At 41.0% G+C, this 26,686-nt stretch overlaps 1 protein-coding gene across 1 annotated transcript in view; it reads left to right on the top strand.

Annotated features, from left to right (window-relative positions):
- Nucleotides 1-26,260, top strand: part of ARSG (arylsulfatase G) — an 85,381-nt gene extending 59,121 nt beyond the window's left edge. Inside the window, exons 9-11 of the mRNA XM_008569374.1 lie at nucleotides 3,554-3,674; nucleotides 8,176-8,266; nucleotides 25,884-26,260. Coding sequence (XP_008567596.1) covers nucleotides 3,554-3,674; nucleotides 8,176-8,266; nucleotides 25,884-26,197 — 526 coding nt within the window. The 3' untranslated portion in view covers nucleotides 26,198-26,260. The remainder of the gene's footprint in view (nucleotides 1-3,553; nucleotides 3,675-8,175; nucleotides 8,267-25,883) is intronic.
- Nucleotides 26,261-26,686: the final 426 nt, after the last annotated feature.

Here is a 26,686-nt window from a genome sequence, read left to right as displayed (position 1 = left end):
CCATGTCTTGGATGTAAAAGCTTCAAGGAGACCATGTTCATGTCAGTGCCCCGTGGTTTAGATGTCACCCCCTGAGCAGGCTCTAGCCCCACACCCCCTTTCAAGGATCGGGCAGTGCACGGTGGTCGCAGGAGACAGGGAGGTGGTGTTGCCCTCACCCCCCACTCATGGCTTCTCTCTCCACTTTGGAGAAGACATGCACAGTTGCTTTGGGCATCCCCTGATGGTCTGGATACCCCATTCTCCCTGAAGTCAGTGCTGTCACAGCCATGCTGGACTCTAAGAGGGACCTGAGGGTGGAGGGGTGAGGGTGCTGTGGAAACTGTCCAGCTAAACGTGGATATAGGCTAGCCCATGGCTGTGACTAGGAAGGGGTGGATAATGAGAGGGCATGACAATGCAGGAAGAAACTTACAACCACCTGCCAAGTAGGAGCTGCTCCCACAACCTAGGGGCCATTCCGACTCTCCCACTGGAGGAAGTTCTGCTCTCCGCTCCCTCATGTAGGAAGGAGGGACAAAAAGCCTCTGTCTCTGTCCAGGTGCAAGTACCTCCAATCCTTCCCCGAGCAACCCCCTTGTTCTTCTCACTTCCCGATCAGATCCACCTTTTCCCCAGATATGATGTCCTCGGCTTCTAGGAAATACCCTCCTTCCAACTCCTCCATTCACCCAGGATGGAGTCCACACCAGGACTGCCCAGCATGGCACCTCGACTCCCATCACCTATGCCCTGAAGCCCAGGGCTGCTCCATTTGGAGAGAGCCCCTTGTGGCCTGCAGCCCCCTGCCCAGCCTGCACACCTGGAGTCCGGAGGGCAGGGCTTCTGCAGGCTCCTCGCCGCTGTCCAACCTCCACTCCCAGGTTCCTTTGCAGCTCCTTGGATAAGGACACAAGTATGTGCACTTCCTACGGACAACCGTCAGAGCCTAGACTGGCTGGAGCCATGAAGAAAAAAGAAAATATTTCCATATGGGCAGTGGGACCTGCAAAGACGTCACCCTGCCTACTCTGGGACAGCCTTCCATGCCATGGTGCAGGGCAACCTCAGCCCTCTCCTCTCCTGAGTAGGCTTGGCTGCCCTTCTCAGAACCAAAAGGCTCACTGAAGTGGGGTTCCTCCCATCAGAAGCCAGGGCTGACTTCTCCATCAGGCCCGCTGCCAGGGCCCATGCATTTAAAATTTATTTTAAAATCTAAAAGAAGAAAAGGACCTTTAGGTGGGATAACATGTTTTAATAAACACTGTTTATATATTCATCTTTATACCAATGCAATTATAAAATGTAATTTTTAATATTGTTTTATGGAGAAACAGACCTGCAAAGGCAAAAGTGCCCAGGCCCTGGGAAAGTCAGAATGCGGCTCTGCTGAAAGCTGAGCATCGAAATCAACAGTGGAAACTTGAAAGTGCGGGGTTTTTTGTTTCGTTTTGTTTTGTCTCTTTCTCCAATGTTTCAGAGACTCCCAGGACCAATTTCTTAGGTGAGATTTGAGGTGTGGAGTAGCCGGGGTACCTTAGTAGTCTTTGTGGGACAGATGCTTTCTCCAAGTTCACATGCAGGCTGGGGTGGCATCAGGGCTGAGTGTGCCAGGGAGCGTTGCCATCTTTCCAGGCTAACCTCAGTGGCTTGGGCTTCCTCTGTTACTTAAGGAAGGACTTTTTGACAGGCCAGGCTTGGCAGCTCCGGACTGGGCCACCTTGGGCAGCCTAAATCACCAGAGCTTTTTCTTTGTGGGTGGACTTGTTATCTCTAAGGTTCCTGCCAAACTTGGAGACACTAGGGGCTGGCCAGTTTGCTCAGTTGGTTAGAGCATGGTGCTAATAACACCAAGGTCCAGGGTTCGATCCCTGTACCAGCCAGCCACCAGAAAACACACAAACAAACTTGGAGACACTAGGATTCCGTGAACATTGGACTTAGTGCTATATTATAAGTATGCTAAACCTCATGATAGTGGAGGGAAAAACAAGATGGAAAAAGAAGTCACACAATCTTTTCCAAAATCCTAACGCAGATCCTGTTTTTCTGGCTCACTGATTTGACCCATCCCTGACTCCGATCTCTCTAGGGGCGCAATTTAGAGAAAACTCGAACAAACAGCCCCAAACCACTGTGGCCTTTTCAGACTGCATTGCAGTCCTCTGTGCTTCCCGGTTTGTGGCAGGAACCTTGGACTCTGGACAGGTTTCTGGACTGTTCTGTACTCTGTGGGTACTGACTCAGCACTCCTTGACTATGCAGCACTTGAGATGCCAGCTCCTGGGGCACGGATCTCAAGAGATAAGCCACCCACCAGCTATGCGGACTGGGAAAGCTGAAGGCAAACAGAAACCTTTGTACTGCCGTCCACACAGAGATTCTGCCAGGGGTCGTAGGCAGAGCCCTGGAGAGGAGAAGGAGGCTGGCTACTGGAGGAGCAGCCACCTCAGGGCAGGTCCCTCCTGCAGTCCCCTTGGAGGGTGGAAAGCCCCTCCCCAGACTTCAGGGTGGGGGAAGTTGGCAGGCGTGGCCCTTGAGGCCTCCCCAAGCATGAGCCTGAAGTCTGAGGCTACAACGCCAAGCTGCAGCAATGCCAGCCTCCTGTGGGCCTAGATCTCCCAGCTCCAGCCGGTCCCACTGGTTCTCAATTGGCCTGGCCCTAAGACAAACAGCTCTGTTGAAAAAGCAGCCTCTCCTTGCCAAAGAGTTTTTTCCCACATGAGCGCTGCAGGCTGGAGGGACATGTGTCATATGATAGGTAAAATTTTACCGTGTGACTTTAAAAACAATCACATTAATAAAATCCACCATTGTGTGAATGCTGGCTGCCTTTGGGTGATGGACTCTTTGTGAGTTGTTCTCTCTTTTATATTTCTGGATGTTTTAATATTTTTCTGCCCTAAACTTTCACTATTTTGTCATGGGCAAAAAGAGCTAAAATAAAGGAGGTGAACGTTTCACATATTATGGCGTTCTAAACAAATACCAGATACATACGATGCAGAGACCCAGCCAATGAAGTATGAAATGAATGTTCTCTTGCAGACGCCTGCCACACACTGCTCCCTCTACATCAGTGGCTGTGGCCTAGCTGATGACAGGTCAAACCTCTTAGTCCTTAGATAGAGTCATAGGGGTGCCCCAGTGAATAATTATAACATAAATATCCAATAAGCACTTTCTGAGTATCAGACCTGTGCCAGATTTTTCTCTGGGCCCTACCTGTGTGTTTTATCCACACAGCCACCCTGTGAAGCAGCCACTATTATTATCATGCCCATTTTAGAGAATAGAGAACTGAGGCATTGGGAAGTTAGGTGGCAGAGCTGGGATTTGAGCCCAGGTCACATCTAGCTGCAGAGCCTGGGTACTGAACCACCTCCCCTTTCTGCTTCTCCTAGGAGCAGAAATCAAATTGGAACCCGAAGGGAAGATAGTCAGGTAGAAAGGATGGGCCGGATGGGAGGCTGTTGATGCTTGTTCTGGGCTGGTTCAAGTGGATTTTGACCACGGCCGGGCCAGGGTGAGAGTTGGAAGCATGGAGGCCAACTCTGTCTTGTTCTTTCTGCAGTGTGCTGGACATTTTCCCCACCGTGGTTGCCCTGGCCCGGGCCAGCTTGCCCCAAAGCCGGCACTTTGATGGTCAGGATGCCTCTGAGGTGCTCTTTGGCCATTCGCAGACTGGGCACAGGGTAAGTAGACAAGGTACGTGCCTGTGCCTGGGCTCTTTGGGAGCTGAGCTGCTGCCACTCATTGGAGCCTGGCTGCTTTTGTGCAGACAGAACCATCCTCAGAAGATATATGCAAGTGGCTCGTTCAGATCCAGTGTAAGAAACCCCAAGGCGTGAATTCTTTCAGATGAACCTCTGTTTCCACCCCTTCCCCCTGCAATCAAGCCAGTTTCTCAAGCAGATTTATATTTAACAATTTGGCTTGGGGGGCGGGGTGTACCTGGGTGCTTATCCCCTATAACAGATTGTTTGTTTCCCGCATGTGATTAATTTAACAACGGGGGCACTCTGTAAGTGTTTGTTGGATGAGAGGTCTGACTGGTGTCTGCAGCTTGTTTACTGCGGGGCTCCCCAACTAGGGTGGAAGCTTCCTGAGGGCACACATCCCAGCTGTCAGATTCCTCACTGGATTCTCAGTGCTCCTCGCCTGCCCACACCAGCACCCTGACAGCATTCGATCTATGCAAACTGGATAAACAAATGAATGAACCAATGAATGAATGAATGGAAGACCTCTTGGGCAGCAGGACCAGCAAGGTCATCACGCCCATAACATTGCCCTAGCTCCGGAAGGGCTCAGCACATGCCCTGCAGCCTCTTCTTGACCAAGCAGCTCCCGGCACCTGCTTCTGGCATCCGCTTCCTCGCATCACTTCCTCCGTGACCCCTCCTCAGTGTGCTCCGAAGCACTCAGAGGCAGCAACAGCCAGGAAATGTCAGACCTGATGGCCTTTCCCTGTCATTTCCATGTGTTTTCCTTTCACCAAAAGGCAGAGGATGTGGGAGGAGGAAAGGAGGCCGGAGGAGCACGGAGCTCCTTTTGTAAGGCCCCGTGAGCGCACAGCTCTGCGGTTAGGGACAGACACTTCAAAGAATCTATTTATGTCCTTGCCAAGGGTTACATGGAAGTGACTCAGATGTGCTCAAGTGTACGGTGGCTGGTGGTTATTGAAGCCACCCTTCCCACTCAGCCTCCCCCAGCAAAGTAGAACATAGGCCCTCAATGGGCCACTGTCGCTTCTGTGCACATTAATGCAGTTTTTAGGGGTTGCTGGATGAGGCCTGCAAGGTCCTCTGAAGAAATCCTGCTTCTCCCCGGAATATCTGCACCTCCAGAGCCGCAGCATGCTCCAGGCCCAGCCCTTGTGCTGGGCAGCAGCTGAGCAGGAAGATGGTTTCCGCCTTGAGGCTGGAAGTTAGCAGCCTGTGACCCTGGGGGGTGATTGAGGACGTCAGTGGAGAGATGCTCCTGAGTGCATATTACCATGGCTACTAATAGAATAATTGGGGTCACCAGGAAGTGCCTCAAGGACTGTTGTCTGCTTGATGTGTTGTCCTGCCTGTGGGATCCAGCTTCTTTGCATGCTAACTTCCGTTCTCAGACGAGAGAACTCTCTAGTTGTAGCTTTGTGCAGACTCATGGAGGGACTGCCTTAGGCCAGTGCCTAAGAGGGCTTGGCCTAGGAACCAGGGAGGAGAACAGATACAAGTCACAACATTGTTTGGGGACATGTGATGTGTGCTAATGCAGCTGGAGTGGGGCTGATTTGCTCCCTAACCAAAACCCATGGCCCAGAAAGAAAGCCACACCCACTGCTCGTAGGAAGCTGCTGATGGTATCTTCAAAAGGACATGGGTGCTGGCACCTGCGGGCTGTAGCCAACTTCCTGTAGTAGTAGATTCCTGCAGTGTTCGGAAAGACATGTTAGATAAGACTCTGCAGTTTGAGGACATGGGTAGTTGCTAGCCCTGAAGTGAAGTAATAGGACTAAAAAGATTAAATTATTTCAAATTCGGAATAGCTGTGGGTGAGGCCAGCAGGTAAAAATATGAATAATTTTATATGTATATGTACACATACGCACACATGTGTCTACACACACATATATACATGTGTACATATGTATTTTTAAATAAACATAATTGTGCTCATCCTCAGCTATGTCCTGGGCTTACAAGGATTCCAGCATTGGTTGGTATAGAAAACAATTTCAGTTTCTGGAAGCTGAAAGTAATTGCTCAACGTTCAGCTTGAAAAATGCAAATGCATCTCAGCAATTGGGTTATTCCCTATTTTGCAAATCTAGCAAGGGAGAGTTGAAGAGATAAGCAAGGTAGGGCCACATGTTCTCTGGCCACCTCCCCAGGCCCTATGTTGAGAGGTGCATTGCAAATTGTTTTCAAACTGGAGGGTCTTCTTGGGACCTGCTTCATCCGCCTCTAGGGACATTGCATCTGTGATGTGCAAAACCAGCAGCAGCTGGCACCATGCAGCATATTCTTGTGTCTGCCCAGCCTCTCGCTTCTGATCTTGATGAGTCCATGTCTAGGCAGTGGGGGGACCACAAGGAAAGAGATGAGAGCCTGGAAGAGGTGGGTTGCAAAGCCCAGAACCAAGTGTCCCCCCTGACTCCCAGATGGAAGCTAGAGGTTGTAATGTCACTACCAGTCAAGTTGTATTTCAGCCCCAGGTCATGATGACCAGGTCCAAAAATGGTCAACAAAGGCAAGGTTTCCCTAACAGCTCTGTATCTGCCCAACCCAACCAAGTTTGGGCTGTTGTGGGTCATAAAATGCATGGCACACCCCTGGAGCCCGTACATGGAGGAAACAGAAGCTGGGTTTTAGTCTCCAGGACACCGATCACTTCTCTTAGGGAGGCCCCTAGTGGTGAAAGCCTTCATTTGGAATGGCTGGTGAATGACCGCTTTATCCTCCCCTTTTGGAGACTGGGAGCTGTGCACCCCCGCCTGAAGGAGTGAAAGACCCCACCTTCTGGAAATGATACCTTCTGGCTGACCCTCGACTGGCCTTCAGGATTAAATGTAAGGGGACACTTGCATGCTTAAAAAACAAAACAAAATAAAACAAAGCAAGTAGACACATAGGTAAGAAAGACAACCAAGAAGGCACAAGTTTGCAGAAGATAAAGTCATCTTTGAAATTCGGGCCAGGCATCTGGAGAGGAAATATCTTCAGCTGCGATTCATGTGTAAATGTGCCAACCTCCTTCCTATGTTGATATAAACAAGAAAGCCATAATCAGTCTGCTCAAAGGAAAAAAAAAGTGCATGTATGAGTCCTCCAAGATCCAGCCATGATTCTGAGAATGACACAGTTTTGCTTCTTCTTGGATTTTGGATGTTGCCTCTGGTAACGCCGCATAAATATTCCACATTTGGCAGTCCGTGCATGTATGAGTCCTCCAAGATCCAGCCATGATTCTGAGAATGACACAGTTTTGCTGCTTCTTGGATTTTGGATGTTGCCTCTGGTAACGCCGCATAAATATTCCACATTTGGCAGTCCACCCTTATGGAATTTCTGTTACTGATACCCAAATAATATCAATGATTTGAAGTGGCAAACCTCGACTCCCATCTTCTGCATGTCTGAGTACATCATAGGTCAGTTGACAATAGGTTTTCCAAGTCTCCCACTTCCTGCCATCTCAAGAAGGAAACAAGACGGTCTCCTGCGGTGAGAGGCTTGGCGTTCCGTGGGGATGGAAGAAGTGAGGGTTTTCAGTTACAGTTTCTTTTCCTGTTTGGAAGGACTCTGATGTCATCACGCGCGCCTGGGTTATTTGCAGGACTGTCACGAGAGCGGGGAAGCGGCAGGTGTGGGGGAGCCCCACCCTCGGCGGCATCTTCTCAGAGCTGTGAAACTTGGGGGGACAGCTGTTTACTGCTCCAACAGCTGTTTCTCATTTTTTTTTAAAGCCCCATGGAAACTCTGAATCACAGAAGTGCCTTTCCAGCCGTATATACCGTCATGATTCATACCAGGGCAGCCTTATGCTTCCAGCCCAAACCCACCAACCTACCAAGGCCTTTTATTTCCTAGTGAATCCTTCCCTTGGGAACCCTGAATTTGGTGTTTCCATTCTTTAGGGTAATTTTTTTCATCTATGACCTGATGAGGAAAGATTTTTTTCTCAGTCCAACTACTGCAGGATTGAGTCATAGGTGGGCGTGGGGCTAGGCCGTGTACAGTTCTAGGAGAAATCTAGATACCTTCATATGCCATCCTTGCTCAAGGGACAGTTGGAAAAGCCACTTGATGTGGAGGAAGCCATGTTTCAAAGAGATCTGAGGATCATGTGCATCAAAATCCCTGGGAATATTTGTGAAACATGCACATCCCCGGGTCCCTTCCTGAACCTGAAGGATGGGGCTCAAGACAGGGCTGGCTTAGAAGGATGCTGCATTTGGTTTAGAGCTCTGCTGTGGCCGTCTTAAAATCTTTAATTTGTGAACAAGGTATCCCTCATTCGCATTTTGAATTGGATCCTGCAAATTACATAGCAGATATTGGGCTTAGGAATCTGACCTTCTAACCCACGTGACCTCCTACCTGCTGGTCCAGAATTGTAATTCACAATGGGGATGGAGAGGGTGGAACACGACAAAGAAAGCGGTGCTTTCCAGGGAGCATCTAGCATGGTTTTCTTATTTCTCAGGTGCTGTTCCACCCCAACAGCGGGGCTGCTGGAGAATATGGAGCCCTGCAGACTGTCCGCCTGGGGCATTACAAAGCCTTCTATGTCACCGGTGAGTGAGGGGCTGCTCAGTGCTGCCTCGTGCACGCTCCCTGGATGGTGGCCCCTAGTTCTCTTAACTCAGGCCTCCAGGAGTGAGCGTGGCTGCCCTTCTTTGGGGAGCTCTCAGCAACTCTTGACGGTGCCACCCCCAAACTCAGGCCTTCCAGACCCACCAATACGCACACAAGGACTTTCTACTGTTTGCCTCAATTTCCAGCAAGCCCAGAGCTTGTTCAGCATACTCGCTCAGCTCCTTTTCACATGGAGAATGTGTCATTCTATTGTTATGCTTGCAGCGCTGGTTTGGCTGAACTTTAAATGCAAGCCTAGAGATATTTCAAAGTATAATTTACTTGACAATAGACTGTTTCCGAAAATAGACTTTGGAGGTCTAGTTAGCAAACTGACAGAAGTCTCTGTTTCTGGGTCCACTGTGTACCGGACCGGGACCGGCAACGGGATCGCAGCCCTCGGTGCCGCACTCACCCCTCGCTCAGCCAGTGAGCGGGAACCGGTCTGTATGTGGGATCCGAACCCTCGGCAGGAGCGCCGCCGAGCTCCCAAGTGGCGCACTGTAGCAGAGCGCCACTGGGCCGGCCCCACTGTGTGACCATCTTAAAGGCATATTTTAGAAAAGTCCTACTGGATCAGGAAGGTTCTTGAAATCTTCCAATGCCTTCTTGTTGCCAACTGAATTCAGACTCTCAGTCCTGGATCCCTTTACCTTCCAGCCTTAGTTCCGCAAGAGCAACACCCCTCTTTGTTGGCCTCTAATATTAAAATCCCTCTCAGCTTTTAAGGCCCCAAATCAATGCCACCTTGATCATAAAACTCTCTTCTATCTTCTCAGCTGGGTAGGAGAACTCTGATATCTGTCACATGCTACTATATATGTCAGTCATCTATGTACTTTTTATTTCTTCTACTAGTTTTAAGCTCCCTAAACTCAGAATTCCTTAAGCTCTTTAATTTTTGTTGTCCCGAAGTGCTTGGCACAATATCATGCACTTAGTAGGAACCCTGAAATGTTTTTAGTGAATGAAAATCAAAAGATAAAAAAAGCACAATCTGGAAGCCCAGGCAGATTCCAATTTAATTCAGTTATTTAAAGTTGGAGCTTTTCAAAGAATTCTATAATAAAAACCAAAAATTATTTTCCCTGGTATAAATAAGTGACCCCAAAGAAGACATGGCATCAAAACAAAACAAATTCTTGCAGTTCTTAAATCAAAGAGTATTAAAAATGTCACAAGAATCTTTGATTCTCTGAAATCTGAAACACAGAACGGTTAGATATTTGTTATGCTTTCAGATGAAAAGTTTCTAGATTAGAGTCTTTATATTACATTATCTAAGAGGTATGGGACGTCCAGACTGAGTTAATTTCAGAAGTAATAACCCTGCCAGAAAGCCCTTGGCACCACTGTATTGGAATCTCAAATGTTACTATGAAGTAATAGGGCTGTTTAAAATGATCACAATCAGATAGGAATTATAATACCCAGGGGAAATCTGTTCTTCTGAGGAGTCACCAAACTTGCAGGAGAATCAGGGTGAGGGACACTGAACTCTACACATCAGAAGAAATTTGTGAAAAAGATGAAACACAAATATGTTCTGATTCCTCCTTCCCCATCTCCCTTTTAAAATTGGCATCTTAATTCCTTAAAACTGCTTTTGGATAAGCCAGAGGAATTGACATCTACTACAGGAGATCAGAGAAGGATGTGTTCTTCTATGTTGAGGATGTGATGTTATGGTCACGAACTAGGAATGGCCTTAAAAGACCAACTAGTCTGTTTTGGTATGTGGCCTAGAATTAAGGTACCTTATTGTTTTTCCTTTTTATAAGTAATTAAGGCAAACTTTCCACACAACAAAAGGCACAGATCTAAAATGTGCAATTCGATGAATTTTTATGAATGTATGTACCTGCATATGTGCTCTCTTGATGCTGTGAATTCCATTGATTGATTTGCAGATGTTAAGCCAACTTTGCATTCCTGGATAAACATCACTTAGACGTGATACTGTGTTATTCTTTTTATATCCTGCTGGATTTGATTTGCTAAGATTTTGCCTATGATTTTCCTTCCTTGTAATGTCTGTGTTAGTGTTTGGTTTTAGGGTTTTGCTGACCTCATAAAATGAGTTTGGGACTGTTTTCTTCACTCTTTTCTGAGAGGGTTTGTGTGAGATTGGTATTATTTCTTTCATGTTTGATTGAATGCACCCATAAAACCATTTGCCAAATCCGGTGTCATGAAGCTTTTGCTGCTTTCTTCTTAGAGTTTTATTGTTTTAGGTCTTACATTTAGGTCTTCAATGTATTTTGAGTTAAGTTTTATATGTGGTATTAGGTAAGGGTCCAACTTCATTCTTTTACTTGTTGATATCTAGTTTTTCTAGCACGATTTGTTGGAAAAACTGTCCTTTCCCCATTGAATAGTCTTGGCAACCTTGGTAAAAACCTTTTGATCATATATGTGAGGGATTATTTGTAGGACCTCTATTCTATTCCATTAGTTTATATGTTTGTCTTTATGCCAGTACCATACTGTTTTGATTACTGTAGATTTGTAGTAAGTTTTCATATGATAAAGTGAGTCCTCCAGCCTTTTTCTTCTTTTTCAAGATTGTTTTTGCTTTTCTGGGTCCTTTGAAATTCCTTGTGAATTTTAGGATGAGTTTTTCCATTTCTGCAAAAATTATCATTGGGATTTGTAGTAAGTTTTCATATGATAAAGTGAGTCCTCCAGCCTTTTTCTTCTTTTTCAAGATTGTTTTTGCTTTTCTGGGTCCCTTGAAATTCCTTGTGAATTTTAGGATGAGTTTTTCCATTTCTGCAAAAATTATCATTGGGATTTTGTTAAGAATTTCATTGAACCTGTAGATCTCTTTGAGTAGTATTGACATTTTAACAATATTAAGTCTTCCAATCCATGAACATGGGATGTGTTTCTGTTTATATCTTTTCTTTCAGCAATGTTTTGTAGTTTTCATTGTATAAGTCTTTCACTTTTTTTTATTAATTCCTAAGTATTTTATTCTTTTTGTTGCTATCATAAATGGAATTGTTTTTGTAGTTTCCTTTTCAGATTGTTCATTGTAAGTGTATAGAAATGCAACTGATTTTTGTGTGTTGACTTTGTATCCTGCTACTTTGCTGAATTCATTTATTAGTTCTAACAGGGTTTTGTGTGTGTGTGTGTGTGTGTGTGTGTGTGTGTGTATGAAATCTTTAGGGTTTTCTTTTTTTTTTTTCATGTCCGGCAATGGGATCGCAACCCTCGGTGCTGCGCCTGCACCTCGCTCAGCCAGTGAGCGGGAACCGGTCTGTATGTGGGATCCAAACCCTCGGCGGGAGCGCCGCCACACTCCCAAGTGGTGCACTGTAGCAGTGCGCCACCGGGCTGGCCCATCTTTAGGGTTTTCTACATATAAGATTATATCATCTTTGAAAGAAATCATTTTACTTCTTCATTTCCAATTTGGATGACTTTTATCTCTTTTTCTTGCCTGACTGCTCTGGTTGGGACTTCCAGTGCCATGTGGAGCAGAAGTGGCAAAATTGGGCATCTTTGTCTTGCTTCTGACCTTAGTGGAAAAGCTTTTCAGTCTTTCACCACTGAGTATGATGTTTGCTGTAGGTGTTTCATATATGGCTTTTTTCATGTTGAGGTACTTTCCTTCTATTCCTACTTTTTTTTTTTTTCTTTTCTTAACCCTCACCTTTCCTTTTCCCTGTTTTCTCTTCTTCTTTTTCTGGTTTTCTTTTGCATTTAGAGGCAGCATGGTACAGTAGAAAGAGCTTTGAATCTCCCTGTCCCAGGTGATTTATTTAACCTTTCTGGGTCGCAATTTTCTCATCCTTAAAACATGGTTAGTAATATTTTTGTGTGTTTTTTTTTTACCATGAAAGGGTTTTTTTTAATCATAAAAGAATGTTGAATTTTGTCAAATGCTTTTTCTTTTTTTCTTTTTTCTTTTTCAAATGCTTTTTCTTTATCAATTGAGATGATCATGTGTTTTTTCCTTCATTCTGTTAATGTGGTGTATTACCTTGATTGATTTGTGTTTCTTGGACCATCCTTGCATTGCAGGGATAAATCCCAACTGGTGTATAATCCTTTTAATATCTTGCTGAATTTGGTTTGCTAGTATTTTGTTGAGGGTTTTTTTCCTCAATGTTCATAAGGAATATCGGTCTTAGTTTTCTTGTAGTGTTGTTGTTTGGTTTTGGTATCAGGGTAAGCTGGCCTCATGGAATGAATTAGCAAGTATTTCTTCCTCTTCACTTCTTTGGAAAAGTTTGAGAAAGACTGGTATTAGTTCTTTAAATATTTGGTAGAATTCACTAATGAAGTCATCAGGTCTAGGGCTTCTCTTTGCCAGGAGATTTTTTATTACCGATTCAGTTTCCTTACTAGTTAAAGGTCTATTCAGATTTTCTATTTCTTCATGATTTAGTTTTGGTAGGTTTTGTGTTTCCAGTAATTTTGTCCATTTCATTTAGGTTGTCCAGTTGGTTGGCATTCAGTTCTTCACAGTACTCTCTTATAATTCTTTTTATTTCTTTATAATTGGTATTAATGTCTTCACTTTCATTTCTTTTTTTTTTTTTGTCTTTTTGTCTTTTTTTTTCGTGACTGGCAACGGATCGCAACCCTCAGTGTCGTGCCCATACCGGACCAGGACCGGCAACGGGATCGCAACCCTCGGTGTTGCCCCCGCTCCTCGCTCAGCCAGTGAGCGGCCGGTCTGTATGTGGGATCCGAACCCTCGGCGGGAGCGCCGCCGCGCTTCCCAAGCGGCACACTGTAGCAGTGCGCCACCGGGCCGGCCCCTTCACTTTCATTTCTGATTTTAGTAATTTGAGTCTTCTGTTTTTCTTAGTCTGTCTAGCTAATGGTTTGTCAATTTTATTGATCTTTTTGAAGAACCAGCTTTTGGTTTCATTGCTTTTCTCTATTTTTCTTCTATTCTCTACTTCATTTATTTCTGCTTTAATCTTTATTATTTCCTTATATGTTCTTCTTTTTCTAGTTCTTTACGTTGTAAAGTTAGGTTGTTTATTTGAGATCTTTCTTGTTTTTTATTGCAAGTGTTTATAGCTATAAATTTCCCTTGTCCCATAATATTTGGTATGTTGTGTTTCCATTTTTATTCACCTCTAAGTATTTTCTAGTTTCCCTTGTGATTTCTTCTTTGGCCATTGCTTAAGAGTGTGTTGCTTAATTTACACACTTTGTGAATTTTCTAGTTTTCTTTTTCTTTTTCTTTTTTTTTTTTGAGGAACTGTAAACTTTCTTCTCTAAATAAACACATTATTAATTATCACTGTATTTAATTTTTAAAACTGAACAAAGCCATGCATTATTTTTCTAATGGTGGTATTTTTTGTTTGTTTGTTTAGCCTCAGAGAAGACTATCTAGTAGAAAAAAGGAACTTTTATCTTTGTAATTTAAGGCATTTTTCATTTAGACAGCAGTTCTAATTCCCCTGTTATTTGAACTGCCTTTTATGTTTTGCAATTTTAGATTTCCTCAGGTTACAAAAGTGTGAAAATCCTGATGGCTAGCTTGATTCTTGCAATTTTCAGTATTATGAAGGTTAAGAAAATGCCTGATCTTGATTCTATTACACTTATTTTTAATTTTGTGAGTTTCATTTATTCCATTACTAAAATTACTAATGTTTTCATATGAAATAAACATTTCTAAAGTGAAGCCATTCATTCCTAAATAAACCATTTTTTAATAAAAATGTTCACATGATTAGAAAATTAGTTTAACAAATTGAATAGAAAAGAATTATTATTTTAAATGTCCAATTAATTTTTTTATTTTTAAACTTTATCACAGCTTTATTTTTATTTTATTTTATTTTATTTTTTGTTGATTGTCAATCATGTTATGCTTTATTAATATGTATATATTTTAAAATTTTATTAAAAAATTTTTTTTCCATCCTTTTACTTTCAATTTATTTTTGTCCTTGGATCTAAAGTGAGTCTCCTGTAGACAGCATATAGTTGAATCATGTGGTTTTTTTTTTTTTTGTCTTTTTTCGTGTCCGGCAACTGATTGCAACCCTCAGTGTTGCGCCCGCACTGGACCGGGACCGGCAACGGGATCGCAACCCTCAGTGCTGCTCCCGCACCTCGCTCAGCCAGTGAGCAGGAACCGGTCTGTATGTGGGATCCGAACCCTTGGCAGGAGCACCACCACTCTCCCAAGCGGCGCACTGTAGCAGTGCGCCACCGGGCCGGCCCCAAATCATGTGTTTTTTAAAATGTTCTGCCAATCTCTTTTGTTAGAGAATTTAATCCATTCACATTTAAAGTAATTACTGTTAAGGAAGGATTTCTGTCATTTTGCTTTTTGTTTTCTTTGTGCCTTACAGCTTTTTAAAAAGTCTCCTATTCCCTGCATTACTGTCTTCTTTTGTGTTTAGTTTATTTATTTATTTTTTGTAGTGAAGTGTTTAAATATCTTTTCCATTTCCTTTTGTGTATGTTCTATAGCTATTTTATTTGTGGATATCATGGGGATTGCATTTATCATCCTAAAGTTATAACACTCTGATTTGAATTTATACTAGCTTAACTTTAATAACATACAAAAACTCTGCTATTTTACAGCTTCCTCCCCACCTTTTTTAGTTGTTGATTTTACAGAATTACCTATTTACACATTGTGTGTTCCAAAACATAAACTAATAATTCTTTTAAGTGCATTAGTTTCTGAAAATATTTAGGAAACAAAATGTGGCATTATAAACCAAAGTTACAATAATATTAGCTTAAAGACTAATAAATGCTTTTATTAAAAAATGTATTAGTTTCTCAAATCAAGTAGAGAGCAAAAAGTGGAGTTACAATCCATTGTTACAATAATACTAGCATTTATAATTGCCTATGTATTAACCTTTATTGAGATCTTTATTTCTTTATATGGCTTTGAGTTACTGTCTAATCTTCTTTTAAGCATTTCTTGCAGGACAGGTCTAGTGGTAATGAACTCCCTCAGCTTTTGTTTATCTAAGAGCATCTTAATTTCTCTTTCACTTTTGAAGGAAAGTTTTGCCAGATAGAGGATTCATGGTTGACAGGTTTTTTTTTCCCTTTTCTATTCACACTTTAAATATATTGGCACACTGCCTTCTGACCTACAAAGTTTCTGATGAGAAATATTCTGATAATCTTATTGAGGATCTCTTACATGTGAGGAGTCACTTCTCTCTTGCTGTTTTCAAGATTTTCTCTTTGTCTCTGGCTTTTGAAAGTTAGAGATTACAATGTATCTCAGTGTGGTTCTTTTTTTTTTTTTTTGTCCTTTTTGAGACCAGCTGCACCGCACTCAGCCAGTGAGCACTGTGAGCGCACCGGTCATCCCTACATAGGATCTGAACCCGCGGCGGGAGCGCTGCTGCACTCCCAGCGCTGCACTCTCCCAAGTGCGCCACGGGCTCGGCCCTCAGTGTGGTTCTTGATTTCAACATACTTGGAGTACATTGAATTTCTTGGATATTTAAATTTATGTCTTTCATCAAACTTGGAACATTTTCAAAAATTCTCTTTCCCATTTCTCTCTCTCTCTCTTCTCCTTCTACACTTTCACAATGCTTATAGTGGTCTGCTTGATGGTGTCCCACCAGTCCCTTAAGCTCTGTTCACTTTTTTTCAATATTTTTTCTTTCTGTTCTTCCATCTTGATAATTTCCATAGTTCCTATCTTTAAGTTCATTTATTCTTTTTTCTCCCTGCTCAAATCTGTCATTGAATCCCTCTAGTGAAGTTTTCATTTCAGTTATAGTACTTTTCAGCTCTATAATTTCTTTCTTTTCTTGTTTTTTTTAGGTTTTCCATCTTTTTATTGATATTTCCATTTTGTTCATGCATTGTTTTCTTTACTTCCTCCACATCTTCCTTTTGTTCTCTGAGCATGCTCAAGACAGTTGTTTTAAAGTCTGTCTAGTAGATTTGCCATGAGGTCTTTCTCAGAGACAGTTTCTGTTGATTTATTTTTTTCCTTTGAATGGGCCATATTTTCCAGTTCCTTTTTATGCCTTTTGATTTTTTTGTTGAAAACTGGATATTTGAATATAATAATGTAGTCATTCTGGAAATCATATTCTTACCCTTCCCAGAGTTTGCTGTTGTTTTATTGTTGCTGGTTTTTTTTTTTTGTTTTTTTTTTTTATGTCTTTGATTGTTGTAGGCTGTCTCTGCCAAGGAGCAACCTGAAGTGCAATCTTAAGGTCTTCTCAGGTCTTTTCTGAGCCTGTGCCTTTCCCTGGACATGTGCACTCACTTCCTAATTTTTCCCATATAAACAGGTGTTTTTGTCCTTTTTTTTTTTTTTTTTTTTTGACAGGCCGCACTGCGCTCAGCCATTGAGCACTGTGAGCGCACCGGTCATCCCTATATAGGATCCGAACCCGCGGCAGGAGCGCTGCTGCATTCCCAGCACCGCACTCTCCCGAGTGTGCCACAGGCTCAGCCCTAAACGGGTGTTTTTGAATGTCCTAGCCTTTAATGTCTGGATCCCAAAATAAGAAAAAGAAAAAATGAAGAGGGGTGTGTGTGTGTGTGTGTGTGTGTGTAGAATGCCAGCCCTTTAAATCCTCTGGAAGTCTCTTCAGCTGGAGTGAAAGGTAGGTGCAACAACAATGGCCACTGCCTCTTTGTCTTCATATTTGTGATCAGAAGCAGCAATCAGTGATCAGAACACAGATCCCTGATATTTGGAAGATGGGGTGCTTTTTGTGCCCCTTGGTTCCTGCAAGGTGCATGCAAGCTGCTCTAGGGACATGTGCACATCTGCCTGCCACAGGGCTGGATGTGGAATGGGTAGCTGCTTCTGGGCTAACAGTTGGAATTAACTGAAATTAACTTCAATTTACTGTCCAAGCCTTCCCCAGGAAGTCGCAAGCTTTCAATAGATATCTAGAGTTACAAAATAGTCACATCAGACAGATTCTGCTAATACAATTGTGTTTTAGGTGGGCAGAGAGATTTCTGGTGTTACCTACTTCACTATCTGCCCAGAATCCTCTAGATTATTTCTTTTTAATGTTGAATAATATTTCATTGTCTGATGTACCACAGTTTATCCACTCACTTACTGAAGGACATCTTGGTTGCTTTCAAGTTTTAGCAATTATGAATATAGCTGCTATAAACATTGATGTGCAGGTTTTTGTGTGGACATCTTTTCATCTCATCTGGATAAATACCAAGGATTGTGATTGCTGATTCATATGGTAAGAGTAATGTTTATTTTTGTAAGAAATTGCCAAATTGTCTCCCAAAGCAGCTATAGTATTTTGCATTCCTGCCTGCAATGAACAAGAGCTCCTGTTGCTACACATTTTTGCCAACATTTGGTGTTATTAAAGTTTTGGATTTTAGGCATTCTAATAGGTATGTAGTAGCATCTTGTTTTAATTTGTGATTACCTAATATATGATGTTGAGCATTTTTTCATATGATTTTCTATCTGTATATCTTCTTTAGTGAGGTGCTGTTTAGGTTTTTGTCCACTTTTTAATCAGGTTGTTAATTTTCTTATTGTTGAGTTTTAAGAGTTCTGTATATATATATATATTTTTTCCTTTTTGTCTTTTTTCGTGTCCGGCAACGGATCGCAACCCTCAGTGTCGCGCCCGTACCGGACCGGGACCGGCAACGGGATTGCAACCCTCAAGTGTCGCACCCGCACCTCGCTCAGCCAGTGAGCGGGAACCGGTCTGTATGTGGGATCCGAACCCTCGGCGGGAGCGCCACCATGCTCCCAAGCAGCGCACTGTAGCAGTGTGCCACCGGGCCGGCCCAGAGTTCTGTATATTTTAGATAACAGTCCTTTATGATATATGTCTTTTGAAAATATTCTCATTCTCTTGACAATGTCTTTTGCAGAGCAAGCATTTTTAATTTTAAGTCCAGCTTATGAATTCTTTCTTGCATGGATTGTGCCCTTAGTGTTGTATCTAAAACATTACCACCATATCCAAGGTCTTCAAGTTTTCTCCTATGCTATCTTCTAAGAGTGTTATAATTTTGCATTTTACATTTAGGTATATGATCTATTTTGGATTAATTTTTGTGAAGTGGTGTAAAGATTGCTTCTAGATCTATTTTTGCATGTGGATGTCTGCTTGTTCTAACACCATTTGTTGAAAGATTATCTTCACTCCATTGCCTTTGTTCCTTTGTCAAAGACCGGTTGGCAATATCTATTTGGGTCAATTTCTGGGCTTTCTATTTAGTTCCATTGATCTATTTGTCTATTCTTTCACCAATACCATACTGTCTTGATTGTTGTAGCTTTATAGTAAATTTTGCATAGTGTCAGTCCTCTGATATTGTTCTTTTCCTTCAGCATTATGTTGGCTATTCTGAGTCCTTTGCCTCTGCATATAAACTCCAGAATCAGTTTGTTGATATCCATAAAATAACTTGCTGGGATTTTGAATACAAGAGGGTCTTCGAAAAGCTGATGGAAAGATTCATATTATCTTTTAGTTCTATTTTTCCAAGAACTTTTTGAAGTACCCTCATATTTAGATCAAGTTGGGAAGAACTGATATCTTGACAATATTGAGTCTTCCTATCCATGAATATAGATTATCTCTCTATTTATTTAGTTTTTTAAAATTTCTTTCATCAGAGTTTTGTAGTTTTACTCAAATAGATCTTACACATATTTCTATGTACATATAAGTAATTATTTTCTTTTAGGAGGTGCTAATGTAAATGGTATTGTGTTTTTAATTTCAAATTTCACCTCTTCATTGCCCATATTAGGAAAGCAATTGACTTTTGTATGCTGATTGACATTGTAACCCTGCTATAATCACTTATTACTTCCATGAACTTTTTGTTGATTCTTTCTTATTTTCTACATAGACAATTATGTTGTCTGCAATCAAAGACAGTTTTATTTATTTCTTTTCAATCATTATACTTTTTATTTCTTTTTTCTTTTCTTATTGTATCATCCAGGACTTCTAGGATAATGTTAAAAAGGAGTGGTGAGAGGGGACATCTGTACCTTTTTCTTCATCTTAGCAGTAAAGTTTATAAAGCTTACAGAGCTTGAGAAGAATGTGCATGATTAAGTACCATTAAGTAAGATGTTAGCTGTAGGCTTTCTGTAGATTTTTTTTTTTATCAAGTGGAGGAAGTTCCTCTTTATTCCTAGTTTGCTTAGAGTTTTCTTTCTTTTTTTTTTTAAATCATGAATCAGTGTTGGATTTTGTCAAATGGTTTTTCTGCATCTACTGTCATGATCATGTGATTTTTCTTCTTTAACCTCTTGATGTCATGGATTACATTAACTGAGTTTTGAATGTTGAACTAGCCTTGCATACCTGGATAAATTCCAATTGGTCATGGTATATACTATTAAAAAATACATTGTTGGATTTGATTTGCTAATATTTTGCTGAGGATTTTTTCATCTGTGTTCATGAAAGATATTGGTCTGTAGTTCTGTTTTCTTATAATATCTTTGTATGGTTTTGGTATTAGGGTATTGCTGGCCTCATAGAATGGGGTAGAAAATATTTCCTCTGCTTCTATCTTCTGGAAGAGATTGTAGAGAACTGGTATAATTTCTTCCTTAAATGTTTGGTAGAATTCACCAGTGAAGCCATCTGGATCTAGTACTTTCTGTTTGGGAAGATTATTATTATTTCAATTTCTTTCATAGATACATGCACATTCAGATTGTCTTTCAAGGAATTGGTCCATTTCATCAAGGTTAACAAATGTGTGGACATAGATTGTTTATAGATATCCATTTATTGTCATTTCATTGTCCATCTGTGGTGATGTCCCCTTATTCATTTCTGATATTAGTAATTTGTATCCTCTTTTTTTCTTAGTTGGCCTGGCTAGAAGCTTATCAATTTTATTGGTCTTTCAAAGAATCGGTATCTTAATTTGTTTAGTGTTGCTATAACAGAAAGAGTACCTGAACTGGGGTATTTATAAAGAAAAGAGCATTATTAAGCTTATGGTTCTGGTGGCTGAAAAGTTCAAGATTGAGCAGCTGCGTCTGGTCAGGATCTCATGCTGCTTAAACTCATAGCAGAAAGTGCAAGGGGAACAGGTTTGTGAAAAGAGATTACATGGAGAGAGAGGAAGCAAGAGAGAGAAGCCAAGGAAGCCAGACTCTTTGTAACAGCCTGCTCTTGCAGAAACTAATCCATTTTCATAAAAGCAAGAACTTACTCACCCCCATGGGAGGACATTAATCCGTTCATAAGGGATCCGATCCCATGACTCAAACATCTCCCACTAAATCCCACCTCTCAACACTGCCAGTTTGGGGATCAAATTTCAACATGAATTTTGGCAGGGACAGACCACATCCAAATCATAGCAATCAGGCTTTGATTTTATTGATTTTCTCTATTGATTTCTTGTTTTCAATTTCATTTATTTCTGCTAGAATTTTTATTATTTCTTTTCTCTTGCTTACTTTGAAATTAATTTGCTCTGCTATTTCCAAATTTCTAATATTGAAACTTAGATTATTTATTTTAGATATATTTTCTTTTCTTTTTTGGGGGGGAGCTGGCTTTTTTCTTTTCTAATATATCTATTTAATGCTATAAATTTCCCTCTAAGCACTGCTTTCATTGCATCCCACATATTTTGACAAGTTGTACTTTCATTTTCATTTCGTTCCAAATATTTTAAAATTTCTCTTGAGATTCATTCTTTGACTTGTGTTATTTAGAAGTATGTTGTTTAAACTCTCAGTATTTGGGGATTTTTCAGCTCTCTGTTATTGATTTCTAGTTTAATTCCATTGTGATTTGAGAGCAGACAATGTGTGATTTCTATAAATTTAAATTGTTAAGGAACACTTTATGGCCCAGAACATTCTTGGTGAGTGTTCCGTATAAGCTTGAGAAGAATGTGTATTCTGCTGTTGCTGAAGTACTACATAGATTTCCATTTTATCCAGTAGACTGATGGTGTGATTTAGTTCAACTAAATCCTTACCAATTTTCTGCCTGCTAGGTCTGTTTATTTCTGAGAGGTGTATTGAAGTCTCCTACTGTAACAGTGGATTTATCTATTTCTTCTTGCAGTTCTATTAGCTTTTTCCTCATATATTTTGATACTTTGTTGTTAGGGGCATACATATTAAGGATTGTTATGTCTTCCTGGAGAATTACCCCTTTATTATCTGAAATCTGCTCTATCTAAAGTTAATATAGCTTTTTCTGTTTTTTATCTGATTAGTTTTAGCATGGTATATTTCTCTTCATCCATGGATAAAGAAAAAAGTGGGTTTCTGTAGACAACATGTAATTGGGTCTTGTTTTTTGATCTGCTCTGACAATCTGTATTTTAACTGGTGCATTTAGACCATCAATGTTCCAAGTGATTATTGATATAGTTGGATTAATATCTGCCATATTTGTTACTGTTTTCAATTTGTTGCCTTTATTCTTTTTTTCTGTTTTTATCTTCCACTCTTTTTTTGTCTTTTGTGGTTTTAATCATTTTATATGTGGGTTAATCATTTTATATTATGCCATTTTCTGTCCTTTTTTGTATATCAATTATTCTTTTTAAATTTTCTTTTTCTTAGTGGTTACCCTAAAATTTGCAGTATACATTTAGAACTAATTCAAGTCCATTTTCAAGTAATGTTATACCAATGCAAAGGTAGCTCAAGTACCTTATAATGGCAAAATAATCCTAATTCCTTTCTCCCATCCCTTGTAGCATTGCTGTCATTCATTTCACTTATATATAAGCATAATAAGCATGCATAAGCATATGTATACATATGCATACCTAATCAAATACATTGTTACTATTATAATTTTGAACAAACTGTTATTAAGAAAAAGAAAAATTTTTCTTTTAATTTTGCCTTCATTTATTCATACTCCAATGCTCTTTTCTTTTTGTAGATCTAAGTTTTTGACCTATATTAATTTCCTTCTGCCTGAAGAACTTTTTATAACATTTCATGCAAGGCAGGTCTAACTGACAACAAATGTTCTCAATTTATTTTTTGCCTGAGAATGTCTTTATTTCTCCTTCATTCTTGAAAGTTAATTTTTCAGGGTACAGGATTCTAGGTTGGTAGGTTTTTTCTCTCAACACTTCAAATATTTCATTCCACTTTCTTCTTGCTTGCATAGTTTCTGAAAAGAAGTCAGGTGTAATTCTTATGTATGCTCCTTAACAGGTAAGGTTTTTCCCTCCCTCTTGCTTCTTTAAAGATTTTTTTCTTTCATTGAGTTTCTGCAGTTTGAATATAACATGCCAACGTGTAGGTTTTCTTTTTGGTATTGGCATTTATCTTGCTTGATGTAGTCTGACCTCCTTGGATCTGTGGTTGGTTCCTTTCATTAATTTGGGGAAATTCTCAAGTCATTATTGCTTCTAATATTTTTGTTTCTTTCCTTCTTTTTATGCTATTCCCATTACATGTATGTTATACTTTTTGTAGTTGTCCCACATTTCTTGGATATCTTGCTCTGCTTTTAGTCTTTTTTTTGACCCTTTCCTTTTTGGCTTGGAAGTTTCTATTGAGATATCCAGAAGCTCAGAGATTCTTTCCTCAGCCATGTCCAGTCTATTCATGAACCCACCAAAAAGTATTCTTCATTTCTGTTAATGGGTTTTAATCACTAACATTTTTTTTGACTTTCTTAGAATTTCCATCTCTCTGCTTACATTGCCTGTCTGTTCTTGCATATTGTCTACTTTATCCATTAGAGCCCTTTGCATATTAATCACGGTTGTTTTAAGTTCTTGGTCTGATAATTCCAACATCCCTGCCATATCTGAGTCTGGTTTTGATGCTTGCTCTATCTCTTTAAACTGTGTTTGCCATTTAGTATGCTTGTGACTTTTTCCTTGATAGCTGAACATAATGTATGGGGTAAAAGGAACTGTGGAAAATAGGATTTTAGTGATGTAGTAAGGTGTGGGGGGAGGGGAAGTGTTCTATAGTCCTATGGTCAGGTCTTAGTCTTTTGGTGAGCCTGTGCCTCAGACCGTGAACTTCGCCAGTGCTTCTTAGTCTCCCCACCCCCTTAGAACAGGATGGCTAGAGTGAGCTGGAGTTGGGTATTTCCCTTCCCCTAGGTCAGTTAGACTCCGAAAAAAGAAAGCCTCAATAATTTAGACTCTGGTAAAATACTTTCTCCTTTGGGCAGACCTTGTGAAAAAGAATAGAATGCTCTGGTGTGTTTAAGAATTACTTTTGCCTTTCTCCTCCTGGAGTATTTGCTTTGAGAACATGGCTGAGCTCCTGGAGGTAAAACTCACAAAAGTGTGGGGGTCCCATGATGATGGGGTCCCCCTGGGGTTTTTGTCTCCTAGACCTGTCCTCACTGAGCCTCCAGTAATGAGTCAATTACAGTTCAGGTCTTCCTTACCCCTAGCACTGGTTCCCACAGAGGTTCTTGCTTGTGGGTTTCTACTCTGGTAAGTTTTGATTCTATTTGCCTGTCTCTCTCTCCAACTTTAGGGGCAGTGGTTTGCTCTGTGACTTCACTTCTATGACAGATCTAACAAGAGTTCTCAATTTTTTAGTTTGTTCAGCTTTTTACTTATTGTTAGAATGCAGTGGTGACTTCCAAGCTCCTTATGTGCCAGACTGGAAACTGAAAGTCTCCTATTTAGTAGTTTTTAAAAACTGCAAACTGGAATTTGCTGATGATGTATTGTAGAGATTCTGATTTCTGTTATCTGAGAGTGTTGATTTTTGTTCTCACAGGCAGTTAGTAGTGGATTCCTTTGGACTTGTGGAGGTTTGGTTTTACACTTTGGACTGGTCTTCCAGATTTTGCTTTTACTCTTAGGCAAATCCCTTAGTCCTGGGACATGGTCTCTACTACCAGCATGAACCTTTTGGGACTTCAGTAGAAAATCTGAGGTGTTTATCAAGCCTCTCTAATTTAATAAAACTCACACTCTAAACTCTATCTTCCCTGCAGTAAGTAGCAGCAGAAATGCCTGCTGGCCTATTTCAGCCTTCTGGCTGTTGCTAGAATCTGTCCCCTGTGCATGTGCAGTTCAGGGGTTGGCCAAGGATTTGAAGGGAGTCTATATGCAGATTTTGAGGTTTCCCTTCTATGATTTTCTTCTTACTGGGATTTCCCCCGTCAATTTTCAGCTGCAGTGGTGGCCCTGAACTCTGTCCTCTGACACCTAGGCCAAAGAGACCTCAGCTTTCTTCTTGAGTTCTGGCTGCTCCATGCTGTACTGACTTCCCCTTGGGAGTGTCCCCAGGGGAAAAATTTTGAAACACAGATTCAAACCAGTGTGACTTCCTTCCTTCAAGGGTCAGATCCTTCCAGTTTCTGTCTTGGTTATTTTCTAGTTTCTTTAACTGGTTGTTTCTTTAAAAATATGTTGCCTAGGATTTATAATTATTATCTAGAGGAGGATTAGCTGTATACAAACTATTCCACCATTCATTAAGTGGAGTTCTTTATGTTTTATAAGAGGTGTCAGCCCCAACTTTTGCTTGACTGATTGTCAGAGCTCATGTCACTGCCCTTTACTGGCAATGAAGGATAGCCAAATTCTACTCCAAACTCTAGGCAAAGACAGCAACTATTCATCTCTGCTGAACAACCTGACTCTCAGTCTCAGGAGGAAAACCATTAATAGAGCATTGCCTAAAGGCTATGTGATCAACTCATTCTTCTCAATATTTCGAATTTTATTTTTGCTCAGATTGGACCAGAAAGCTGCGTCCTTAGGTAGTATGGCTTTGGCCCCTGCGGATTTCCTTTTACTGAATTGTACTTTGCCATTTTGTTTCCTCTTGTAGTGAAGGGTGTGCTCAAATATCAGCTAGATTATCCTAATTGCACGGTTGTGTTTTTCACAAGAAAGTCACTGGGCATCACATCATAAGGGGTCCCCTGTAGGAGAAGCCAAATTTCCCTCAGACCTCAGTGCCAGAGAAAGTACTTTCTCCTGAGCAATTGATAAGCTGCTTTCTTATTAATGTTTGTAAAGTAGGTGTTTAGGGAATCCTATATTTCTGGGGGCTATCCTTTGCCTTAATTCCCTTTGTTTATTCAATTATATTATATTATATTTATTTCTACCAGATACCTTAACTTTTTTTGTATAGAAAAGGGAAAAAAAAAATGTCACTTGAATCATTAAGAGTCAAGCGTGCTGTCTTTGCTCCAAACACTTTTGACACTCTTCTTTTGGGACTACCTGAATAGCCAGATAATAATCTGTATAAGATGTTCATCTGCAACCCAAAGTAAAATTACTCACCTTGCCTTCTCACCTAATTCACCAATTGGTGTTCAAGAAATCAATCTTCAAAAAGATCAAATTTACTCCCAAAGGGAAAAGACTAAGGATATGTGAAAGGATGTTCTCCGGGCTCTGAAGGCAAGTCCCGTGAGAAGTTCCAATTCATTTTGGACAATGGGATAATCAATGGAAGAAGCCAATAGATTCTCAAGGTAATTTCTTTGACAGAGAAATCATTTGAATATTCAACTTCTGGTATATTTGAGTTAATTTAGAATCAATCACAGCTCTGCTCTTTACAACATAAGGCCACAGTTGGCTTTAATGGGGCATTCATTGTCATCCTCTTTGTAGGTGGAGCCAAAGCTTGTGATGGGAGCATTGGGCCAGAGCAGCACCATGAGCCTCCCCTTATTTTCAGTCTAGAAGATGATCCTGCAGAACGTGTGCCTCTAGACAGCGGTGGTGCCCAATACCAGACGGTGTTGCCCAAGGTCAGACAGGCTCTCACAGATGTCCTTCAAGACATTGCCAATGACAATATCTCCAGAGCGGATTACACTCAGGATCCCTCTGTGACTCCCTGCTGTAATCCCTACCAAACTGCCTGCTGCTGCCATACCGCCGAACAGACCGATTTTTCCACAGGAGGAGTATCTGGAAATTAAATGGGCAAGTTCACTTTGAAACTTCAGTTTTACCTTCTTTACAAATACATGCTTTAAAAAGAAGTCTTGGAATTTTGCTTATGCCTCTGCACACGTCCTTTGCACCCTGTCCTTCTCCATGCCAACTAGAGAGAACAGCTGAGCCAAGCTGGCCTGGGGACAGTGAGCGTGGTGTGGCGGAAAGCACATGGGCTTTGGAGGCAGGCGAGGTTCAAATGCCAGCTATTGAACTTGGGTGGCTATTTACACTAACTCGTGAGTTGATCTTGAGGATTGAATAAGGCAATACGTGAAAACGCCTGGCATGTTACCTGACACAGAGCAGATACTCAGTACATTTTTAAGTCCCCAGTTCTCTGGTCATTTTAGCACAGATTCATTCCCACCAGTACCTGGAGCAGAGCTTGTGAAAACGCCTGGCATGTTACCTGACACAGAGCAGATACTCAGTACATTTTTATGTCCCCAGTTCTCTGGTCATTTTAGCAC

Source organism: Galeopterus variegatus, unplaced genomic scaffold, assembly GCF_000696425.1.
Source record: "Galeopterus variegatus unplaced genomic scaffold, G_variegatus-3.0.2 Scaffold488, whole genome shotgun sequence".
In the NCBI taxonomy this organism is placed as follows: Eukaryota; Metazoa; Chordata; class Mammalia; order Dermoptera; family Cynocephalidae; genus Galeopterus; species Galeopterus variegatus.
The sequence above is the reverse complement of the archived record's forward strand: the minus strand, read 5'-3'. Positions and strand labels throughout refer to the sequence as shown.